General features: G+C 34.4%; 1 protein-coding gene across 1 annotated transcript in view; it reads left to right on the top strand.

The window, feature by feature from the left end:
* LOC103605548 (septin-7-like) overlaps nucleotides 1-24,062 on the top strand; it is a 92,969-nt gene that overhangs the window by 16,654 nt on the left and 52,253 nt on the right. Inside the window, exon 3 of the mRNA XM_008590163.1 lies at nucleotides 12,935-13,036. Coding sequence (XP_008588385.1) covers nucleotides 12,935-13,036 — 102 coding nt within the window. The remainder of the gene's footprint in view (nucleotides 1-12,934; nucleotides 13,037-24,062) is intronic.

Raw genomic sequence — 24,062 nt, 5'->3', positions numbered from 1 at the left:
AAAAAAAAAATTGCAAAACTCTTTTCCAACATAGTGATAACATTTTACATTCCTATCAGCAGTGTATGAGAATTCCAGTTGCTCCAGATACTCACTCGCTTGGAATGGTCACTCTTATTAATTTTAGCCGTTCTAGTAGATTCATTGTAATTTTTTTTTTTTTTTTTTTAGTTTTCATTTTAATTTTAAAATTTTTTTATTTTCATTTTGTTTTGTCACTTGGCTGGTATAGGAATCTGAACCCTTATAACACCATGTTTTAACCAATCATTTTAGTTTTAATTTTTTTAATCTTAACATTTACTTGTACATATTTGTGAAGCACAGTTTGTCATTTCAATCCATGCATATACTGTACAATGATTCACTTAGGCTAGATAGCATAGTTTTGTACCCGTTTTTGTATTTTCTAATGTCTAATAATGTTGCGGATCTTCTGTGCTTATATGCCATCCTTATATCTTCTTTGGTGGTCTGTTGATATCTTGGGTTCATTTTAAAATTGGATTATTTGTCCTATTAAGTTTGTAAGAATTTTAGATAGTAGTCCTTTGTTGGACTACCAAATACCGTTTTTCTCATTATGATGTTATCCACTAATTTTAGCATCTGTCAACGATTCTTGCCTGTGGCAATTACTGCCGTGCTGTTTATCTTTTTTTTTTCTTGCTGGTATGGGATCTAAATCCTTGATCTTGGTGTTATAACATTATGCTGTAACCAGCTGAGCTAACCACCAGCCCTGTGCAGTTTATCTTAATAGAGATTTTATGTTTACATCATGCTACATTTTTAAGTTGGGATTCTATTGTAAGGAAGAGCTCTTTCTTTTCATTTATTCATTTATTCATTAATTCAGTCAGTATGATATTAGTATGAACACATGAATATTAATCTTATCATTGTTTTGTTGCTCAAATTGTCCATTGGGAGCTCTTTCAAGTTGGTTCTTCTTCATTGTTTTAAAATGCCCCATCATTCCTTTAAGCACTTCCTCACTTTCTGGTTCATCTTATGTTTTTCCTGCATAAGCCCTGGAATCAACCATTGTTCAAGGAGTCCAGGTTCCTTTTATTTGAGAGTAGTATTTAGCAACCAAGATTTGAACACTAGAAGTGCTCATTGCTATTGGGGTGTCATTGCTTCTAGGTGTTTTGAACAGGCAGAGGTAGAAGATATATGTATTTATATACATACACAGTTCTATTTTATTTTTATACGTGTGTGTAAATATGTATGTATATGTATATTAAAAACCATGAATTTATATGGGCACACCTATTCCAGTCTATTAATGCAGGGTTCAGTTTGCCCTTTCTCTTTTCCTTATTTGTAACTCCTTTCTCAGACATTGATAAACCTGACTCTCACCCACAGTTTGTTTGCATATTTGTTAAATTCTATTGTACACATAGATGTAGCTTCAGAACTGCTGTTATAAATGTATTTACTTAATAGAGTGTAGTATTTGTGTATAATTCTTTTTGTCTTTAGCCTTACACTATACAGTCAAAATATTGTTTTCCAAAGTTACTTATGTTCTTTTCTTTCCTACCCCCTTAAGTGTCTGTGTCATTCATTTGAATTACAGTTAGTTTCATTTGTTACTGTTATTATTCTATATTGGATTCTTCTCGCATCCTGGCTGATTTTGCTTTTTAAAAATTTTTAAATTTTATTATTACTTTATTATTATTATTTGTTTACTGGTGTTAATAGTCAAGTCTATAAAACAGTAAAAGTATCCCTCCCACCTTTCTTTTACTTTATTCTAATTCCGCCTGTCTTTCTACCACTTTCCCACCCATCCATAGAGGTAACCAATCTCACGAGTTTCTGGTTTATTCTCCCTGTCTTTTTGCACAACTTAGTAAGATACATGTAAGAAAGGAGATATAAACATTATATATGAAAAGTAGTGTATTACATACTATATGCTTGTTTTTATAACAGTCTTATTGAAATATAATGTACATACTGTAAAATCCACCCCTTTAAAGTATACAATTCTGTGGTTTTTGGTATATTTAAGGTTGCACAGCCATTGCTGCTGTTTACTTTTACGACATTTTTATCAGCTCAAAAAAAGACACCCTGTTCTTATTAGGAATAAAGACACCCTGTTCTCATTAGGAATCAGTCCTCATTCCTTCCCTTTCCCAGGTCCTGGCAACCACTGATGTACTTTTTCTCTGAATTTGCCTATCCTGGTCATTTCATATAAATGGAATCATAGAATATGTAGTCTTTTGTAACCAGCTTCTTTCACTGAGCATAATATTTTCAAGGTTCATCCATGTTGTAGCAAAGCTCAATAGTACTTTATTCCATCTTACTGCTGGAAATTATTACATTGTATAGATATTGACACATTTTGTTTTAGTCACTCATCAGTTGATATAGACATTTGGGTTTTTTCTGCTTTTTGACTATTATGGATAATGCTGCTGTGAACATTGAAGTACACATTTTTGTGTGGACATACGTTTCCAGTTCTCTTGGACATATACTTAGGAATAGAATCCCCAGATCATAGGGTAAGTCTAGTTTAACTTTCTGGAGAACTGAACTGCCAAACTATTGCCTAAGCAGCTGTACCATTTTACATTTCTCACTAGCACTATATAAGGATTACATTTTCTCCCCATCTTTGTCTACACTTGTTATTGTCTGTCTTTTTTGTTTTAACTGTCCTGCTGGCAATGAGATGGTATTGTTGTGGTTTTAATTTATATTTCTCTAATGACTAATGATGTTGAACATCTTTTCGTGTGCTTATTGGCAATTCGTATATCTTTTATGGCAGGAATGTCTATTGAAATGCTTTGCCCTGTTTTTAATCAGGTTGTCTTTCTGTTGCTCAGTTGTAAGAATTCTTTATATATTCTGGATATAAGATTTTTATTAGATGAGTGATTTGCAAATGTTTTCTACAGTTTTACAGGTTGTCTTTTCGTTTTCGTTTTCTTTTTTTTTTTTTGTCTATTTCCATGTCCGGCAATGGATCGCAACCCTCAGTGTCGCCCCCGCACCGGACCGGGACTGGCAACGGGAGCGCCGCCGCGCTTCCCAAGCGGTGCACTATCCAGTGCGCCACCGGGCTGGCCCGTCTTTTCGTTTTCTTGATGGTGTTCTGTGTAGCACAGATGTTTTTCATTTTTGATGAAATCCAACTTATTTACTTTTTTAATTGCTTGTGCTCTTGGTGACGTGTTTAAGAAACCATTTCTAACACAAGGTCATGAAGATTTATACCCATGTTTTCTTCTAAGAGTTTTATAGTTTTAGATCTTACATTTATTGTCTTTGGTCCATTTTGAATTAATTTTTGCATGTGATGTGACGTAGGAAAACAACTTTATTATTTTGTATGTGAATGCCCAGTAGTCTGAGCACTTTTTGTTGAAAAGGTTTGTCTTTTTCCATTGTCTTGGTTTGGTAATTGTATAGGAAAACAGTTGACTGTAAATGTAAGGGTTTATTTCTGGATTCTCAGTTGTATTCCATTGATCTATGTCTATCCTTATGGCAGTACCAAACTGTTTTGATGACTGTAACTTTGTAGGAAGTTTTGAAGTTAGGAAGTATGAGTCCTCCAACTTTGTTCTGTTTCAAGATTGTCTTGGCTGTTCTGGGTCCCTTGAGTTTTTATATGCATTACAGTTTGTCAACTTCTGCAAAGCCGCCAAACTGCTTTTGATAAGCATAGCATTAAATGTATAGATCAATTTGGGGAATATTGCCATCTTAACTATATTAAGTCTCCCAGTCCATGAACAGAAATATCTTTCATTTATTTAGGTCTTAATGTATCTACTAGAATATTTACAATTACATATGTGGTTCACCTTATATTTCCGTGGGACAGTGCTAGTCTAGGCTCTAGGCCATTCTTGCTTGAAAAGAACACTGCTTCTTTAAAAACTTATACTGTTTAGCAACAGCATTTTCTCCTCCTTCTTAAATTTGTCAGTTACCACATCCCTGTTTTCTCTTGTTTGTTAAAGATGGTGCCTGACACTCAGTTTTTCTTTCTGCTCCAAGCTCCATCATCATTCTGGGGCATTTTTAGTGCCCATATGTAAAACTCTTTCAGTAAGTTAGCCTCAGTTTCTTGGTTGTGCTTGAGCCATCATTTTAATGACCCTGTGGGGTCATGGTCTGGAACTTCTGTTCCACCTCTAAAATCTTAATTGTATGGCCCAGTCTAACCACACCTTCACGGTCTTTTAGTTGTTTTACTTCCTTACTTCCTACCTTCCATCCTTGATTCTCTCTATTTTTGTTCACTGAATTGTTTCAGTTATACTTGACAACTTCTCTGGATCCCTTGTACTTTTGTGCAACTTTCTTGCAAAATAACAGTTTCAAACGCATCCTATAGCCTATTGTCTTATACTCAAGTTATGGATTGTTACTGGAGAAAAAGGTCACATGGCTTCAGGGATAAATTCAAAGATTTGTTGGTCTGGCTGATTAAGCTCACTTGGTTAGAGCGTGGTATGGATAACACCAAGGTCAAGGGTTCAGATCCCTGCACAGGCCAGCTGCCAGACCAAAAAAAAAAGCAACAAAAAAAGATTTGTTGTCTTCAGCATTAACTAGATGGACAGAATTGCTTGGCTGCCTGCTTTGTATTTCTAGCCTCTCTCCCTGTCCTTGTGGTTGCTGTTTCACATCTTTATCTCTTAGAATTCCTTAGTCTACGCCTAGTGCTCCTTCCTCTCCCTTTTTAGGATTAGCAGGTGGTTTTATCTCTAGTGCTTAGGAAAAATCCTGTCCTTCACTTCATAGACATCTGCATTTTTACTTACCTTCTTCTCTTCAGCTACTTGTCTACTTGTCCTTTTCTATTAGCATTTAAATAGGTGCAACTATATGCTTTTAAAAATGCTTAAAACCCCCCCTCGCACACTGTTAATCCTCTAGCTTCTACCTTATTTCTCTTCTCTTCACAGATAAGCAATCAAAAGGAATTGCTTACACTCACTGCCTGCAGTTTTTCTCTGCTTATTTATTTTTAATCTGCTTTCTTCCCTTGTCTTCCCACTGGTACAACTCTGATAGTGGTCCCTGATAGCAAGTAGTAGGTTTTTCTGTATCCTTGTATGACTATTCCAGAGTATTTGGTACAGTTGACCACTTCTTGATAAAGGCTGTTACACTTGATCTCCTCTTTGAAATGCTTCTGGGAACTACTTTCCTGATTCTTCTTTTCTCTCACCTTCTCCTAGGTTACTTCAGGTGGTGATGGTGGGATGTTGGTGTTGATCCTTGGCCTGCTTCCTACTCTGTATACTGTATTTGGATTCAGACACATGGCTTTGATACCATTTAAGTGTTGATGGCTTAAAATGTTTAATATCTGTCTAGCCTAGATGTCTCTAGAATTTCTAACTTTTATGTATGCAGCTGCCTGCTAGGTATCTTGTTTCCCTAAGCTTAACACCCGAAACTCAAATAATTCCTGCTTCTAACAGTTGATATTACCATTCATCCAGTTGCTCGAACCTAAAATCAGAATTCTGAATCTCACCATCTCCCACAAGCTAGTTACAGAGACCTGCTTTTATCTCTTTAATATCTAACCCAGCATTGTCTGATAGAAATTTAATACAAACCACAGATGCAATTTAAACTTTTCTAATAGCCACATTTAAAAAATAAACAGGTGAAAATAACTTTAGTATATATTATATGTAACCATTAAATCTAAAATTTTATTTCAGCGTGGAATTAATGTTATTAATAAAATGTTTTTTATTCTTTTTTTCATACTAAAATCTGGTGACTTTTACACTTACAGTACATTTCAGTTCATACTAGCTAAATTTCAAGTGCTCGATAGCCACGTGTAGCTAGTGGCTACCTTAATGGACAGGAGAGTTCTAACTTGTATTTCTCTTAATTCTGACTGTCTCTATTTTGGTTCAAGTCCTTATGGCTCCCCAGGGCTATTGTAGCAGCTCTTGGGATTGCCATTTTCTCTTCCAGTTAGTTCATCTTCAATATTCTTGTCTGTGGTAATTTTCAAAAATATGAATGTACTCTGCATGTGGATTATTGTGATTGTGCATTCTCCTGCTTCAAATCCTTTAATACTCTCCATAAGCTTTCAAGATGGAGTCTAATCTCAGTTGCTTAGTATGGCCAACAAAGTCCTTTATCATTTGGATTTTGCTTAACTCCCCTAAGCTGCAGCTCCTAAACTCTGAAAATGAGTTGTTTTGAACTGTTCCGGTAAAGAACCTTGTTGTCCTCTTGCTTTTGGGCCTTTGCAATTAACAGCTCATCTGCCTGAGACCCATATTCTTCAGCACCCACTCTCATCTCTCATCAGACTAAGGCCCACTAGTCTTTCAGGGTCTGAAGGATTCTACTCCAAGATAGGATGAAGCACCCTTCCTTTTTTACTCTCATAGCATCCTTCTGTGCTTTCCTGCATCATAGCATTTATCACTTTATTGTAATTGGCCGCTAACTTATCTGACCTCCCCATTAGATTCTTAGCTTCATAAACAGGGACCTTCTTTTTATTAGTTTTTATATCCCTGATTGCTAGCACACACACAGATGCCTGGCATGTAGTAAGGGTCCAATAACTATGTTGAATGAACGAGTGAGATAGTGAGGTTAGTAATTGTAGAAAGTTAAGATCTGAATCCTAAGTTCAGAGCAAAGAAAAGAAATCTATTTAAATTTTAAGTTATTTCATTTACATATACTTATAGAGTTAAATATTAAAATTTTTTCAGTAGATTAACCAAGAGTCTAGAATAGGATTAAGAAGATGAAAGTTGGTTCATCAGTACACAGTTGCACATCTCAGTAAAAAGAGAGGAGCTGGAGGCATGCAAACTAAAACATGAACCTTTAAAATAGTTGGGGGGTTAGAGACATAAGAACTGATATTTAGGACTTGCCTATGTAATCTTATAACATTTTAGTGTTCTTATTATTTTTAATCTAGAATCTAGGTATGTTTAGACCAGTTATATTTTAAATATTTAAAACATTTACATGGTGAATGAAGTTCTTCATCTTGTCCTTTGCGCTTTGTGAGAGATAGTAGGAATTTGACTAAGCTGGTGGTAGACAGTTTATGTGTATGATGTCAGTCTTTTGTTAGGAATGCTTAAGAGTAAACTAGTGAATTTCTGCATCAATATCTTTTCCTTTGTAGCTGTAATTGTTTTTCACATTTAGAATTACTTAAACTTTAGCAGAAATAAGTTTAATTATTTTTGTCAGTGTGTAAAGCAATATACAATATACATATGGTATATTTTAAAATTCAGAGGGAGCGCATTGAACTTAATGTTATTTAGGTAAGATCAAATGTCTGTGTTTTAAAGTTACTGATGTAGACCTTGGATCTTTGTAGCCTGGTTGATTGATTGATTGGCAGCTGGCCAATATGGGGATCTGAACCTTTGATCTTGCTGATTTATTTTCTAATTGTAGCTACTAAGGGGAGAAACAGAATTCTGGGCATATTACAGTTATTTGGGGTGTGTATTATTATTCCTAACCATTTAGTTTTTTTGCTGAACATCTCATTTTGTGAAGATAGGGAATAGTTGAAGGTTTGTAGCAGATCCTTCCAGGACCATGTTTTAATTTTTCTCAAATTCTGGTTTTTATTAGGCTTCCATTCTGTTACAGCCACCCTCAGTTTTTTGTTGTTACCAAAAAGCATATTTATCAATTTTCAAAATAAGTTGCTACTTTCCTTTATTGGAAAATTTGTTACAGCAAATACTAATATTCAAAGCTTTAAAAATGATAATGGGATTTTAGATATCAAGATTTGGGTAACTTTATTCTTTAGGACAAGAAAAAGTAGCAAGAGGAACATAAAGAATTCTTAAAGAGTTTCAATAATCTATAGACCCTGTTTGGAGTATCTTGTTCTTCAAATATATTTGATTTGATTTCTAGAAATAAGGCTAGAGAAGTTCAACACTGAAGTTACTGGATATTGTATTTAAGTCGATTTTTCCTTCATGCAACAGTTATTATAGTTTGAGTTTTCTTAAATATGAATTTGACATAGAATATTTGACATTTTAATTAAAGGATTTTTAAAATATGAGCTTTTAGAAAAGATGACTTGATAAATGTTTCTTCTTACATAACTTATATTTGAAATCAAGGAATACTTTCAAGACCTAAGGGTATTTTGGTAGAAGCCTGGGCAAATATGTTTTTATTTATATTCACATACTTATAAATGCCACAATTGTATTAACCACATCTATAAATGTTTCCTTATCCAGGGATTATATTTCACACTGGCACTCTGAACATTTTATTTGTGCAGAAAAAGAATCAGTGGGTGGTTAAATCTTCTGAATTACAGGCTGTGGTTGATTTTAGAATTTGGGATAAGGAGAAATTCTTATGAGATTTGAAGAGTCTGTATATTTTATTCAACCAATGTTATAATATTAGTATATTATCTAAATAGTATTTTGGTACCAAGTAGTTTCAGGCTTATTTTTTTTTATTTGATGGGGCACTTTTATATGAATTCTGGGATAATTTGTTTTGAAGAAGTAGCCAAACCAATCTGCCTTTCATTTTTGGACAAAGTTTCTTCCTTAGAAGAAATTTTTCTGTGAGTGTAGTCATTCACCTTTTTTGGAAGCTGCATATTAGCACTTTGTTAGGAATGTGGAGATGAAGATGACATGTTTCTCTCCCTCTGGGAAATCAGTCATATGGGGGAACTGACAAGTAAAATATTTAAAAATTAAAATAATTCAATTTTTAAAACCATTTAAAGTGTTGCAATAATTATGTGCAAAGAATTGTCTACTCGAAATCGACTGGTTACTCCTCTTCTATGTTGCTGAGACTGCTCCAGGACTCTGTCTGGATCCTCTTCTTTTTTTTTTTTTTTTTGTCTGGGAAATCAGTCATATGGGGGAACTGACAAGTAAAATATTTAAAAATTAAAATAATTCAATTTTTAAAACCATTTAAAGTGTTGCAATAATTACGTGCAAAGAATTGTCTACTCGAAATCGACTGGTTACTCCTCTTCCTCACTATGTTGCTGAGACTGCTCCAGGACTCTGTCTGGATCCTCTTCTTTTTTTTTTTTTTATCTAAAGTCTCTCTTTGGGAATCAAATCCCCTCCCAATAAAATCTATATGCAGATGATTCCTCAGTCTATATTTTCAGCACCAATCAACCCTGGAGTTTCTGAACTCAGAAACTGGTTTATCCTTCTTATATAAATACATAATAGGCACTCAAGCTTATGTATTCAAAACTGTTTTTGATTTTGACTATTTTGGCCCTCACCACTCAATCTTTTCCACCACATTGCTCTCTATTTCCCTAAGAGGTATCACCAGCCATTGAGTTGTTCAAGCCAAAAAACCTAGGAGTTATTTTTGGTTTCTGTTTTCTTCACCTGTCACATCAAATCCATCAGCAATATCCTGTCAACTCTACCTTCAAAACATACTCTGAATCCTTCTCTCTCATTGCTTCCATACCATCTTAGTACAATATACTCTTTTTTTTTTCGGACTATTGTAGTAGGCTCCTTACTAGTTTCTACTCCCTCACTCAGCAGTGAGAGCTATCTTTAAAACACTAATCGGGTCACTTGCCTATGAAAAACCCTCTGTGGCCTCCCATCATGCCTAAAATAATGTCCAGACTTTCTGCTTCGGCTGAGTCCCACATGATCTAGCCCCTGTTTGCCTCCCTGGCCTTGTTTATATCACTCATCCCCTTGTCCACAATTCCACTTCATTATTGTTGACATACCTTCTTTTGTTGCTGTAAGTACCAAGTTCATCCCCACTTTAGGGCCCACCCCCTTACCTGGAGTGCTTTTGTCCCTTTTCTTAATTCAATCCTAAAATGCTACTGTGTGCCAAAGACTGTTCTAGTTGCTGAGAATAAAGCAATGAATAAGACACAGGGGCAGTCCCTGGGGCGTTTTTGTTAACGTCTTTTGTCTGGTGGGTTCCTTGAAGGTGCAACCTTCATATTCTCTGAAACTTGTTCAACTCTCCCAGATGGCTTCTTTTTTGATGCCACAATTTATGTAATTCACTTAATTTCTGCCTTAATGAAGTTTGTATTTTAGTTGGGGGCAGCATGGGAGGGTGGGGTGGAGATTACAATAAACAAGATGAGTAAAATGTATGTTAGATGATGGTTAAGTGCTAAGGAGAAACATAAAGGAAGCAGCAAAGTGTTGGGGTGAGTAGTGCAGTTGTAATTTTAAATAGGATGGTCAGAGCAGGCCTCTCTGTGAAGGTGACATTTGGGTCATCGTCGTTGTCATCATCGTCGTCATCATCATCATTTGTTCCAGGCAGGGAAAGCAACAAGTGCAAAAATGAAGTGAAAGCATGCCTGGTGTGTTTGGGGAATAGGTAACAGTAGGGCCAGATCTTGCAAGGCCTTGTTAGCTAGTGGTTCTCAGTTTTGGCTGCAGATTGGAACTATCCGAGGAGCTTTAAAAAATACTGATGGATGGGTTCTAATGCCAGAGATTGATTTAATTGGTCTTGGGGTGCAACCAGGGCATTGGGATTTTATAAAAGCTTCCCAGGTGATTCTAAGATGCAGCTAAGATTGAGAACCACTGTAGGCCAGTATTAGGACTTCAGCTTTTACTTTTGAGGGAAATGGGAACTCGTTGGAGGGTTTTGTCACAGGAAAAGTAATTTTGTAATTAATTGACTTCAAAATTGGATTTTCATTTATTAAACTTAATTACTTTAACTATAAAACCACAGTAATGCCTTAATTGCCTCAAATTGTTTGAAGTAGGTTGTGATTTAACTCATATATTTGTATCATTATAAAGATGTGCATTTTTAGGACTGTTTTCTCTATGCTTATTAGTTGCCTTTCAGTTTTCAGTTCATAGTTACCTCATATTTCCATATGTTACTACTTACCCTCTTTAGCTTCCTTCCTTTTCCTAATATACAAGTCTACATTTCTTCCAATTCTGAACTTCTTCACTTTAATTCATAGAACTTGATACAGAATTGTATAAAAAGGTTTTAGTTAAAATATTCGCATTTATCTGATCTGGGCTGTCTTAATCCACTAAGTAACAAAGCAAAATTATATGAAATTACATTTTTTTCCTTCTTAGAATTTAAAACTTGGTTCCTGTATACTTTTCCTGAAGCTTTATACTTTTACATCTTTTCCACCATTTTCTGTAAGACTTCAGGTACAGGGTGTAATATATATTATATATTATATCTTTATAATCCTTATATCTTTATAAAAAGATAGGAGGTCTTTTGTTCTATATTTCAGCTCCTGGAGAGCTGCTGAAAATAGATTTCAACTTACTGGGTCTTATAGCCTGCAAAAATTACTTTGACATGTGTAGAAAAAGGTCTGCCCTCAATTTATTTGTAATTTACTTCTAATTTGTTGAGTTACATGTAAGTAATTTTCATTTTTTTCCTCTGTCCTTTGCTGTGTTTCAACGGATTTGCCTCTCCTGTTTTGACTGAATATATCATTACAATTCTTGGAATTCCTCATTTACTATTCCTCTGTGGATTTGTTCTGTTGGAATCTGGAACACTGGAATGATGGAAATGTGTTCTTTACAAAGTAGCTGTGAGTATACTGCATAATTTTTACAAAGACTTTTTTCAGTCTAAGTTAACTTAAATTTAACTTACACTTAGATGAAATATGAACCAAGGGATCCTTAAATTTAATACATATTTATAGTTCTATTTATAGAAAGCTTCCAAATATTTGACTTTACTGCATCTGATCCGTCTCCCAATTATTATGTTTAAAATTAGCTTTTGAACTTAATTGGCTAACTTAGCTTGTCAACATTCGGCTTAAAAATTAGTTTATATGATTTAAAAAAGGGTAAAAGATTATGGATGGAATATTTAGCTTACATCTGTGATACTAGGGAAGACCTCTGTTCTTTTTTAAATCCAAATGTGTTGAATTGATGCTTTCATCTCATGAGTTTTTTAAAAACAAGAATTTAAATGTGGCAAAAGCTTTTAAGAGAATTGTGTACCTCTTAGGAACATTTTGCCATTGTATTTTAATGATGAATAAGACCTATCTCTAAAGTAAAATTAACCAGTAAGATTCTACTCTCTCAGATGGTCTGAACTATGGACAGTATTTCTCACAATTGGGTAAGTTAAAAATCAGACTTATTTACTACACCAATTTAGAAGTAGATTTCTTTGAATTACTCATGAAACTATTGTCAAGATCATCAAAGAATCAAAAACCGTATAGAAAGCAGAATTATAATATACTTTAAAACTTGGATAAATCTGATTTCCCTGAAGACGGAAGCAACAGAATCATTTGAAAACTTAAATTGGCATAATTGGACCTGGCATAACAGCTCGAAAGGTATTATTTGCTGATTGACATTAATCATAAGAGTCTTCAAGAATTTATGAAAAATTACTTTAAACTTAATATTTTGATTTCATTTCATGAATCAGAAGACAAATTTCAAGAAACTTATACCTGTGGTAGTAAGTCAGTGTGAGTAAAGGGGATAAGTTAAAAAGGGTTCTTAATATAATTTCAAGGGGATTTTTTTTATTGCGAAAAACCCTTTGTTATTTTGTTGTTTTAGTTGGTTGGTCAGAATCTTACTGTTACTAACTCAGTTGAAATTGTTGTTCTGAGGCAGGTCTCTTTAATTTTTATTTTATTCCCTTAGGCTTTTATAATTAACCATTGTACTGTCAGTCAACTCATGTTCAGTTCATTCTGCTGTTAACTAATCCTTTTATTAGTTACCCTGTAAAAGCAGTTTGATTTGCTAGGAATAATAGTTTGTGTAATTTTCAAAAATGGGTTAATGAAGGGAATTTGAAATGTGTGACAGAATTGTACTGTTGTTACATGAATAACTGGGGTCTTTTTGCTTTTCTCAGCAACAGAAGAACCTTGAAGGCTATGTGGGATTTGCCAATCTCCCAAATCAAGTATACAGAAAATCGGTGAAGAGAGGGTTTGAATTCACACTTATGGTAGTAGGTAAGATATGATTTCTCACTAAAATGGAATTTTGGTGTAAGGTTTAAACTGTTAATCAACTGAATAAATTTGAGAAAATAGTAGCCCAAATAGCTGCAGTGATCATATCTTATTTTCACTTATGTGAATACATTTTTGAATTTAACTTGGTGGCATAATGAGATTTATATATCCTCTTGCATCTTTTTTTTAAAGGTGAAAACTAAAAAAAGTTGAGAAGCAGTTGGGTGATAGTTGTGAAGTAGAACACTAGAATTCACTTCGACTGATAGTGCTACAAAAAAAAAGCATCTGGTGGTTACTTATTACTCCAGGATAATTTTGTTCTGTGGCATTTAACTTAAACAAATATGTGCTCTGAGTTTTAATAAGAAAGGTGGTGTAGAGGATCATAATAATGAAAATGATTTCCCTTGGAATTCCATTCATTGTGGATGAGCCCTGAAGTGAGTGGAAGGAGACTTGCTGTGTTCTCAATTCAGTCTCATTTTTCTTTTGTGTTTTATCCTGTTTGCACCTTACCTTGCCTATGGTTCATTTGAAGATTTTTTTAAGGATTATTTTGACTATAGGCTGGTAACATCATCATTATATATGAAGAAACATGCTGTACCTTTACCATATATAAAATTAGTAATCTTCAACGACAGTCTTATTCTTAAATGACTGTATAATTTCATCTCATACAGGCTGACTTTAGAACCTAAATCATGCGTGTGATGCAACTTTGTTATATTTCTCTATTATTTGTGCTAAGAAAGTGAAAGGCAGAATAGTGGCTTAACTATCCTTGACAAAGAAAATTCAGTTGTTGATGGGCTTCTTAGGTAGTATACATTAATTTTTGCTAATTATATTCCAACATCTGGTATTTTTATTTTGGTGTTGAATTAGGTTGATTGAGTTAGCTGTGGAATACTTCTTCATTGAGAGGAGGATATGTTATCTATTGACCAGAATATTTTACTTGTTGGTTAGTTTGTGGTTGTTCGGAAGTTGCATGCATTGTAGTAGTTGACATAGTTAATACATGGTACAAAGTTTGCAAATTTGATACTCAGTAGAGTTGGTTAACTTGCTTGTCTCTGGTTGAGTAGAAGTGTAGTATACCTAGCTGACAAATTGCTGTTGTGGAGCAGAGGTGGGCCTATACAGATGCATGAAATACTGCAGAGTGTATTTTTCCTTCCATAGTTTGGTAAGATCATCATTATATGAAGAAACACTACATCTTACCTTTACATATGTAATATTAGTAATCTTAAATGACAGACTGTATACAAATATAAGATCATTTTTTAAATTGTAAGAAAACCTAGGTCAATTAGGAGAACTATAACAATTAAAAAATTTTCTTTTGATATTAGAATTTTAGTTTAAAGAATAACTTCTTGCACATATAACTTAGCAGAACAATGTCTGGTGATCAAGGCCAGATAGTTGGTTTCAAATCCCTGTGGTGTTTTTCCAGATGAAAAAGATCTAGAAGTCATCATATTTAGAGGAATTATGCAGTCTCTATATGTATCTTATTTATTAGCTTTTCTGATCAATACTTTTGTGAAATACAGCTTTTGTTTTTTCTCTTCTTACACGATAAGACCTCAACTGAGGATAAAGGAAAATAGGTGTTAATACCCTTACTCTATTTTCCCACTGCACTTTGAACATTGTTTAATTAGTTTTATTTATAGATTTGTTGAGTGCAGGGACTAAATCTTTTCATCTACTTAGGGATAGTGCCTAACACCACATAGTCACCTTATCAGTAAGTGTCTAATATGTTAATCTGTTTTTCAGACTTTAAGGCTGAATCTAGCAGCACTGTTTTCAGATCATAGAAAGCTAAAACCAACCAACATTGATACAAACTAAGAATCTATAACAGTATTTTCTTTATGAAATTCTTTGTGCTTCATTGGAAAACCTTTATTCAATGACCTTGCCTCATAAGCAATATTTATTGAGTACTTACTTAAGTGACTTTTATGTATCAAAGAGGTATGGTATGTATTGCCATATTTTCTCTTTTAATAATAATTAAAATTTATATTTATAAATTTATAGTTTATATGACAACATAAATAACACATAAAAAGTAACATTTCCTGGAAATAAGTACAAGCCAGTAGAATCATACAGAAATTAAGAGTCATAGAAGTTTAAGTGTATAGGAAAGCTTGACCTTGGTTGGAGATTATTAATTGCCTTATTTTGAGGAGGAGATATTAGGGCAGATTTTTAAAGAATATATTTGGAATAGAGATTACTGGGAAAATAATAGTCAACTCAACACTTACATAATGTATGTACCTGTACTTTGTGGATATTAACTCATGTAATCCTTACAACAACCTTATGAAGTAGGTATTGCTATCCCATTTTAGAGATGAAGAAACTGAGGCATAGAGAGATTAGGTCACATTACTAGCAGATGGCTAAACCCAGGACCAAACCTAGTCTGCTTCTCAGTCCACCATGCAGAGGCTCATTTGTGGATACTGGTTATAGTGCAGAGTTCAATAGCATGCATACATGAATTCAACTAGATGTTCTGTTTTCCCTAAAAAAAAAAAAAGAGAGAGAGAGAGTGAATAACTGAGAATGAGAACTAGAGAACTCAAATAGTATGAGGGATTTTTTTCTGCCATTCCACTGAAATGAGTGTCTGGCCTAGAGTGGGCATGAAGTGGGTGAGGTAGATTTGCTATTCCCCTAATCATTTTCAGTTTCCACATACTTTCATAGTGTGAACATCTCACCTTGCTGAATGTTAGTATGGTGACAGTATGACACATATGTAAATCAGTCACTTTTTAATGTGCTCAAAGAAGCACTTACCTGTTTTAGTGCAGGAGGAAAACAGTTTGTTAGTTTTTATGTAACTGTGCCTTATGAGTGGTATAGGGAATTATCAAGATTAATTTTCATTGCACATTGACTTTAAGATCTGATCCCTAAGATGTGACTTTACAGTTGGAAATAAGTCTGGAAAGGTAGATTTGCTCGGATTTTGGAGACCTTGATTGCCACCATGTTGAGGAAATTGGGATTCTTGATTTTGACTCTTTATTTAAATTATACTTTAAAACCCAATGTCAGGCATATCAAATAATGAAGACACTTGGTCTCTATTCAGTGAAGGTGGCAAACGTGTTTGGCTTGGAACTTGACTATAATATATGGTTTGGCTTAAATCCATATGGATTTTTTGGATGTAAATTGTGAGGTAGGAATCTTGTTTATTTTTTTAAAAATTGTTTAAGTAATCCTCTCAAAACCATTTATTACCTATTTATTACCTATTTGGGTTGGAACTTGTCTGCTCCCTAGTTAGATTTGACTATAATGGAAAATAAAATACTAATTATAAAATTCTGATTTTACTAGAATCATTCAAGGAAATGGACCTCAGAAGACTGAAATATTTTGAAAAATAGGTGGTATTAAACTTATTATTTTGAATTCTTTGAAGATAAAATCCAAAATTTAAATCATTTCTGTAAATCTTGTGCTTTGCAAAATTTTTGTGGTAGAGGCTTTTTTTATATTTAATGATATGTCATAATGTATTTGACCTATACCAAATGTCAGTGTCTTTAGTAGCAGATTAGCTAATACTGATACATAATAACATGGCTATAGTTATATCTTCGCTTACATTTTAAATTATTTCCTTAGTATAAAGCTTTGGAAGTTTGAATTGCTGTGCTTTTTAAGATTTATGCACTGTTTTAATACCAAACTGCCCTAAAATGGGTTGTGTACCATTTGCATATTCACCAAGTATGGACAGCATCCCTTTCTCTGCTTGCTGCCAAAATTGGATATTATAGTCTCCCTTTGCTAATTTAATGCGTAATGCCATAGGATCTTGTCTTTATCTGTATGTTATTGTTGCTGGTTAACCTTTTTTTTTTTCATGTTTATCTTTGGTATTGCTTCTTTTGTAAATGGTGTATATTCCAGTCAGTTTTTTAAAACTTTATTTATTTTTTTTCTTGATGATATGTAGGTACATCATTAACATTATTTTGTTAGGCATTGACATTTTTTTCCAAAATTTTTTGTGTTGTGTTTCGTGTTAGCTTGATTTTTATATTGTCCATTCTGTCTTTTTTTATGGCTTTTGTCCTTGATGCCCTCTCCCTTGAGTCAAGGTTATGAGGGATTTCACTTTATTTAAGCAATTTAAGCATATAGACTAAAGGCTTAACTTTTTTATTGTGAAATCTCAAATCCATATGGATTTTTTGGATGTAAGTTGTGAGGCAGGAATCTATGTTTATTTTTTAAAAAGTGGTTAGGTAGGTAATCCTCTCTACCCTCCTTGAAATTCTAACCTCCTTTGGTACTGGACTGTGTAGTCATAGCTAGGAAGGAAGAGGTAGTATTATCATCTCATATTTAAAACTATATTTCAAAGATACATGATATAACCACCTAGGAAAACGCTGGACCCTCTTGACCCACAGTAGTATTTGACCTCCATGCCCCAGCCTAGGGAAGATTTCAGAATTGCACATTTCTTGAAATTCTAACCTCCTTTGGTACTGGACTGTGTAGTCATAGCTAGGAAGGAAGAGGTAGTATTATCATTTCATATTTAAAACTATATTTCAAAGATACATGATATAACCACCTAGGAAAACACTGGACCCTCCTGACCCACAGTAGTATTTGACCTCCATGCCCCAGCCTAGGGAAGATTTCAGAATTGCACATTAAGGATCAAGAAAGATCCCCCTTCCTTGTCAACAGGAAGACAACAGAATCTCCTGTGTGAATAAAGAAGTTGTGTTAACATGTGCTACCTTCGTGACCTTCTCTTTAAAGTTCTAGCACCTTTCTTTTCATTCAGTAACCTGTTCTTTTTAAATTTAATACTGATAGACTATGTGGACTTCTTATTTCTGTCCCAAAGTCTATCTAATTAAAATCAACAAAATCTAATTAGCAGTTAAGTGCTAGGAATTATGGACCAAGTTTATGATATAAAAATGAAAATGACCACTTCTACCCTCAAAGAAATTTCCAGAGAAGCACACACTGCTAGTTACAACTTAAATTCTATAATAGTATATATTTAAACTGCCATGTAAACACTCAGGAGAGTTATTATTTGGATTTATTGTAGTAACAACTTATTGGTCTGATGGGATAAATTAGAATCCTGAAACCAGTAATTCACTATTGTGTTTTAATTTGAAATTTACAATTTATTTTGGCAATTTTGTGAAAGAGCTCATTATACTCATATACTTGATTTCTGTTTTTGTCACACCATGAAAATCAGCCTTCTGTTTTTAAACTAACATTAAATCTACCTTATAATACTTAATTAGTATAGTAGCTGTTACGTTAAAAAGAAGGTGGTGCTTAGTGTAGTTTAAAACTTCAATTTCAGCCACAAACGAGCTGTGTGACATTGGACGATCACTTTGAATCTCAATTTCCATATCACAACAGTCTTCATAGCCAGGCACTGTGCTGTGATTAAATAAAGAAATAAAGCAGCCATGGTAGAATTCCTTAAAAACCTGGGGCTGTGGGATGGTGGTGGAATGGAGACACTTGCACAGTAATGCAGTGTGCTGTGTGTGACTACCCCTCCCTCACAGAGAGCTTGAGATAATTGTGTATATGAATGTACCTAGTATATGTGCTGTATACAGAATGTACCTAGTAAATCTGTAAATTGTGTAAATGTTAATTTTAAGCATATTTTTACTAGTGAATTTTCATGACTTAGTTTTAAGATTCAAAACCGGGAATGAAGAAAAGAGATCAGGGATGGAGGAGAATGATGTAGCAACTAATAGGCTAAATATTTGATTAATCCTTCTTTTGGACATCTGTTTTTGTTTAACTCCTTTGATTGTAAACATCCAGGGCAAACATGTAGTGTGCTCTTTGCAATTCAATATAGATTGCTAGGCAAGGATCTTTTCTGGTGAGAGTAAGATTTAGCAATTTTTCTTTTTTTAAAAATTGGTTATGAATATTCATGAGATACAAAGCTGATTGTCCCCCCTTGTGCCCTAGATGTAAAGGCCAGATCCATACTGGCAGCATGCTCATTACCACAAATTGCGATTGTGCCCCACGTCCCTCACCCAATTATCCCCAAACTCCCTCCTCCTCCCCTTTTCCCCCACTCCACTTTGTATCTCTAGGTATGTTCTCTCCCTCTGCAAGTCCAGCACACCACTGTGGTCTTTCTTTCCTTCCTTTCTCTCTTAGCTCTCACTTATGAGTGAGCACATGCAGTATTTTATCCGTCTGTGCTTTGTTTATTTCACTCAACATAAGTTTCTCCAAGCTAACTACTCATCCAACAGGGGATTAATATCCATAATCTGCAAGGAATTCAAGCAGTTACACAATAAAAAAACAAATAACCCATTTTAAAAATGGGCAAAGGAACTGAATAGACATTTTTCAAAGGAAGACATACAAATGGCCAACAGGTACAAGAAAAAATGCTCAACATCACTAGTCATCAGGGAAATGCAAATTTAAAACCACATTGAGATACCACCTCACCCCAGTTAGACTGGCTGTACTCAAAAAGACTGTGAATAACAAATGCTGGTGAGGATGTGTAGAGAAGGGAATGCTCCTGCACTGTTGGTGGAACTGTAAATTAGTACAACCACTATGGAAAACAGTATGGAGGTGTCTCAAACAACTACAGATAGATCTTCCATATGATCCATCAGTCCCACTTCTGGGTATATACCCAGAGGAATGGAAATCATCATGTCAAAGGGACACCTGCACTCCCATGTTCATTGCAGCTCTGTTTACAATAGCCAAGGTATGGAACCAACGTAAATGTCCATCGATGGGTGATTGGATAAGGAAACTGTGGTATATATACACCATGGAATACTACTGTGCCATAAAAAAAGAGTGAAATTCCCTCAGATTTAGCAATTTGAAAGATGGTTGAGAATTTGTTCTTTTCACATTATAAAAAAAATTTAGCTGGATAGCTTGGGTTCTTACAAACAAAATATGATTTTTTTTTTTTTACCTGCACATTCCGTGCAGATAAGTATTTTTCTCAAGTTACTTATATGATATCACTAAATTAGTCTTAAGGGTATGCTTATTTTATAGTTGCTAAATATTAATGCTGTTCCTTGCAAACCTTTGGTGTATCTTGTTTTCCCTTGACTATGTCAGATATTTAATGTCAGTGATATAAAGAACCTTAGAGACTGTTTTTATTAAAAGTTGACAGTAAGATTTTAATTTTGAGCCTATTTTATTTGTGTTGGTGTTTGCTTTTGTTGTTGAATAGTGTTTTAATAAAATTAGATTTAAAGTCATTCAGAAAGTAACATTGTTTTTCTTGGTTCAGGCCATTACTATATAGAGAATTTTGGTTTTAGGAACAAACTTCATAAAATTTTAGTCATCTAAAAAGGCCGAGCAAGCAAAGAAGTGAAATGAGCTACATTTTGATTATTGTATGACAGTGTTTATCTGACCCCTTTAATCAAAATCATCTGGGTTACCTATGCCAGGTACACATTCCTGGAGATGTGGGAATCTGCATTTTGACAGGAGCCACTCCTTATTCCCTTTTCTAAAGTTGAAGGAGTACTACTCTCAGTATACTTAAATATTCAGAGAAAGGAATTAAATCATATCTTTGTTTGAAATACAGTTTTTTTGGATAACTCAAGTTTTTTGATATAACAAAGATGTTAAGATATATGGTTTAAAATTATTCTTTCTCTAAAAAAGACTGCTTATTAAAAAATGTTTTTCTGTTAGGAAAGTAATAGGGAAGAGTAAATAGCATTTTAAAGAGAGGCGATGACTATTAAATTTTGGTGTATTTTCTGTGTGTCTTATGTATAGCAGTAATACCATTTTCATTTTTATATACTTTCTTCACCAAATGCTATGGCAAGCATTTCCCATGTCAAAGAGGTTTTTAAAAGTTAATTTTCAGTGGCTGAATAATAATTTTGTGAGTGTATCATAATGACTTAGCCTATCTCCCATTGTTGGACCTGAAAAGTTCCCCAACTCCCACACACACTTTTTTATTGTTGAAAATATTATTGCAGTGTTTTTCTCTATGTGTTTGATTCCCAGAGGTAGATGACATGGTAGAAGAAGTGAATTGATAATGTCATACCAACTAATACATTTCCCATAAGTGTGTGAATGCTCTTGTTTATCTTGTCCTTGCCAATATTTGGCCTCTTAAAGGCCAAATAAAGCAAAATGACGTTACTAATTTGGTAGTAGGAAAACGTTTTCACATTTTAATTTACATGCCTTCAATTTTTGATTTAAAATTTTTTTGTCTGGCTTTTTTTTAAGTGTATTCACACTGCTAACAACAATTTTATTGTTTTATTTATTGTGAATGTTACAACTATGCATACTCATGTATTTTATAAGAAGTATCTATGATACAGATTCACATGAACACTGTTGTGATTCTCACAACCCTCCAGTGGTCATAAAGAAATACATTTTGGTATATGAAATTTATAGAATGTAAAAATTGAAAGAATCTATGGGCCATCTTTGTTTAGACAAAGACAATTAGAGACTGCCCACTTATGCTTTGAAAGCCACTCGTTAGCACCACTGTTGTAGAACATGCTCTCTGCTCAAGAATATATCAACACCTTGCTTCCCTTTTTCTATTCACCAGATATCCAAGTAAAATCATTTTAGTATTCTCCCATCTCCTTTCCTGACATTCTCCTTTACTTACCCCCAAGTGTTCCTACTGTACCCAGTGGACTTAAGGTGCTCTCAGCCTTCATTGAGTCCTCCACTCTATTTTTCCCAAATTTCTAGTTTCACTGATTCAGATAATCCAAAACTAGCCCTATTTCCCTCCAAACTAAAGCTCTTATTTCCTAGTGAGTGCTGGCTACAACTTAGAGGGAAAGTCTTATTTTTTCCAAGATATGAAAGTTTAATAGTCATCACAGAATACTTGATTTTTAAGGGGAAATGTTTATTGAATGATCAATTAGAATTTCAGGTAATAATGGGAAGAATTTAGAGGAACATTGAGGGAAGAGCTTTAAACAGTATCTGTATTAGTGAGGGTACTCCAGAGAGACAGAATCAATAGGTTATGTTATAATTATATGAGAGGGATTTATTAGGGGAATTAGTTCACATGACTATGAAGAAAAGTCCCGTGATAGGCCGTCTGTAAACTGGATGCCGGTAGCGTGGCTCAGTCCAAGTCCGAAGGCCTCAAAACCAGGGAAGCTGATGGTGTCCTTGGTGTAAGTTCTGGAACCCAAAAGCTGAAGAGTCTTGAGCTCTGATGTCCATGGACAGGAGCGAAGATTGTATTCCAGCTCCAGTGGGTTGAGAGAGGGCTTCACCTCTTTCCTCTGTCTTTTGTTCTCTCTGGACCCCCAGCGGATTGGATGGTTCCCACCCACACTGAGGGTAGCTCTTTCACACCCAGGCCACTCAGACTCTCATGCTAATCTCTGCTGGAAACACCCGCATGGACACACCTGAAAAAATTGCTTTACCAGGTTTCTCAGCATTCCTTCATCTAACCAAGTTGACATCTAGAATTAACCTTCACAGTATCCATACTGTCAATTTGAGCTCTTTTCAGTTAAGTAAAAGAACTTACAGAAACTTGATGTACATCTTATGAAAGGTTACAGACCTTAGCCTAAGTCAGGCAATACATTTTACCAAAAATTGTGGTAAATCATTTTTGAATAATTAATCGTGAAGAAAAGTTAGATTTTTCTTATAACATTAAGGATTTAAAAATGTAGTTATCCATTTGGATTGGGCTGTATAAAGAGTACTTTTATCTCTGAGGATAGCGAGAAAGATCATACATAACATACTCCTTAGGGCCTCCCAGCACTGGATGTGTGGCAAGTGAAAGCTTTGCAAATGAGGTAGTTATTGAGTGGCTGGTTGGAATGTTTCCCACTAGCAACATAGCAGAATTGTTATTTAGCTCTTAGTGCTGGTGGTCAATTACTGTAATTAGAGTAAGTAAACTTGTTTAAAGATAATTGCAGAGCCAGGTCATAGAGAACCTGTTTAGCTTGTATTTTAGGATTAGCATGTACATCAGTCTGTATGTTAAAAGATAACCCTAATAGATTTGGAGGAGATGAAATAGTCTTATAGCAAATCCCAGATCACATATGTATGGAACTCCTTGAAAATAATCAGTGGATAATGTAGCTTAGACTGTTCTTGATAGACTAAATCTTCACCAGATAAGTATATTAAAAAGCAAAATAAAGAATAACACCTTCTCTTGGCAAACACATTTTTATCTACCTTACAGATGGTATATATTCATTTTACAGCCAAATGTAAAGGAAGAATAAATCTCTTTTTTATTTCCCACCCATTACTTCTCATCATTTGGTTTCTTCTTTAATGGAAAACTGCTTTTACTAAAGGTCAGCAAAAGGCCTGCTGGTTGTTCACTAGTCATTTTTTTCTGTAATCTCCTCCTTTGACATTGTTGACCATTTGTTTTCTTGAAATTCTTCTTTACTTTTTGTGATATTGCCTCCTGGCTTACCTGATTGTTTTGAAGCCTCATTTCTCACTGGCCATCGTTAAATATTCGTATAATCTGGCACACTGCTGTATGTCATCTTTTGTTGGCTAGAATTTCAAATTTTATCTACCTTTCAAAAGCATTTTGGGAAGCTTCTTCAAAATGTACCTGGAAACACTTGCCTGAATATTCTGGGCTTTGGGTCTAGGGTGGGGTATAGTCGTCTATTTAGGAATAGCTCCTTAAGTGACACTAATATGCAGTCTGGGTAAGAACTATAGTTTGGCACTGTGTCATCTCTACCTCAGTTAAAATTAACACCTATATCTTAATAATAGGTAGGTCTAGGGTGGGGTATAGTCGTCTATTTAGGAATAGCTCCTTAAGTGACACTAATATGCAGTCTGGGTAAGAACTAGAGTTTGGCACTGTGTCATCTCTACCTCAGTTAAAATTAACACCTATATCTTAATAATAGGT

Source organism: Galeopterus variegatus, unplaced genomic scaffold (genome assembly GCF_000696425.1).
Source record: "Galeopterus variegatus unplaced genomic scaffold, G_variegatus-3.0.2 Scaffold5890, whole genome shotgun sequence".
NCBI classification, from domain to species: Eukaryota; Metazoa; Chordata; class Mammalia; order Dermoptera; family Cynocephalidae; genus Galeopterus; species Galeopterus variegatus.
This window is presented reverse-complemented; position numbering and strand designations above follow the sequence as displayed.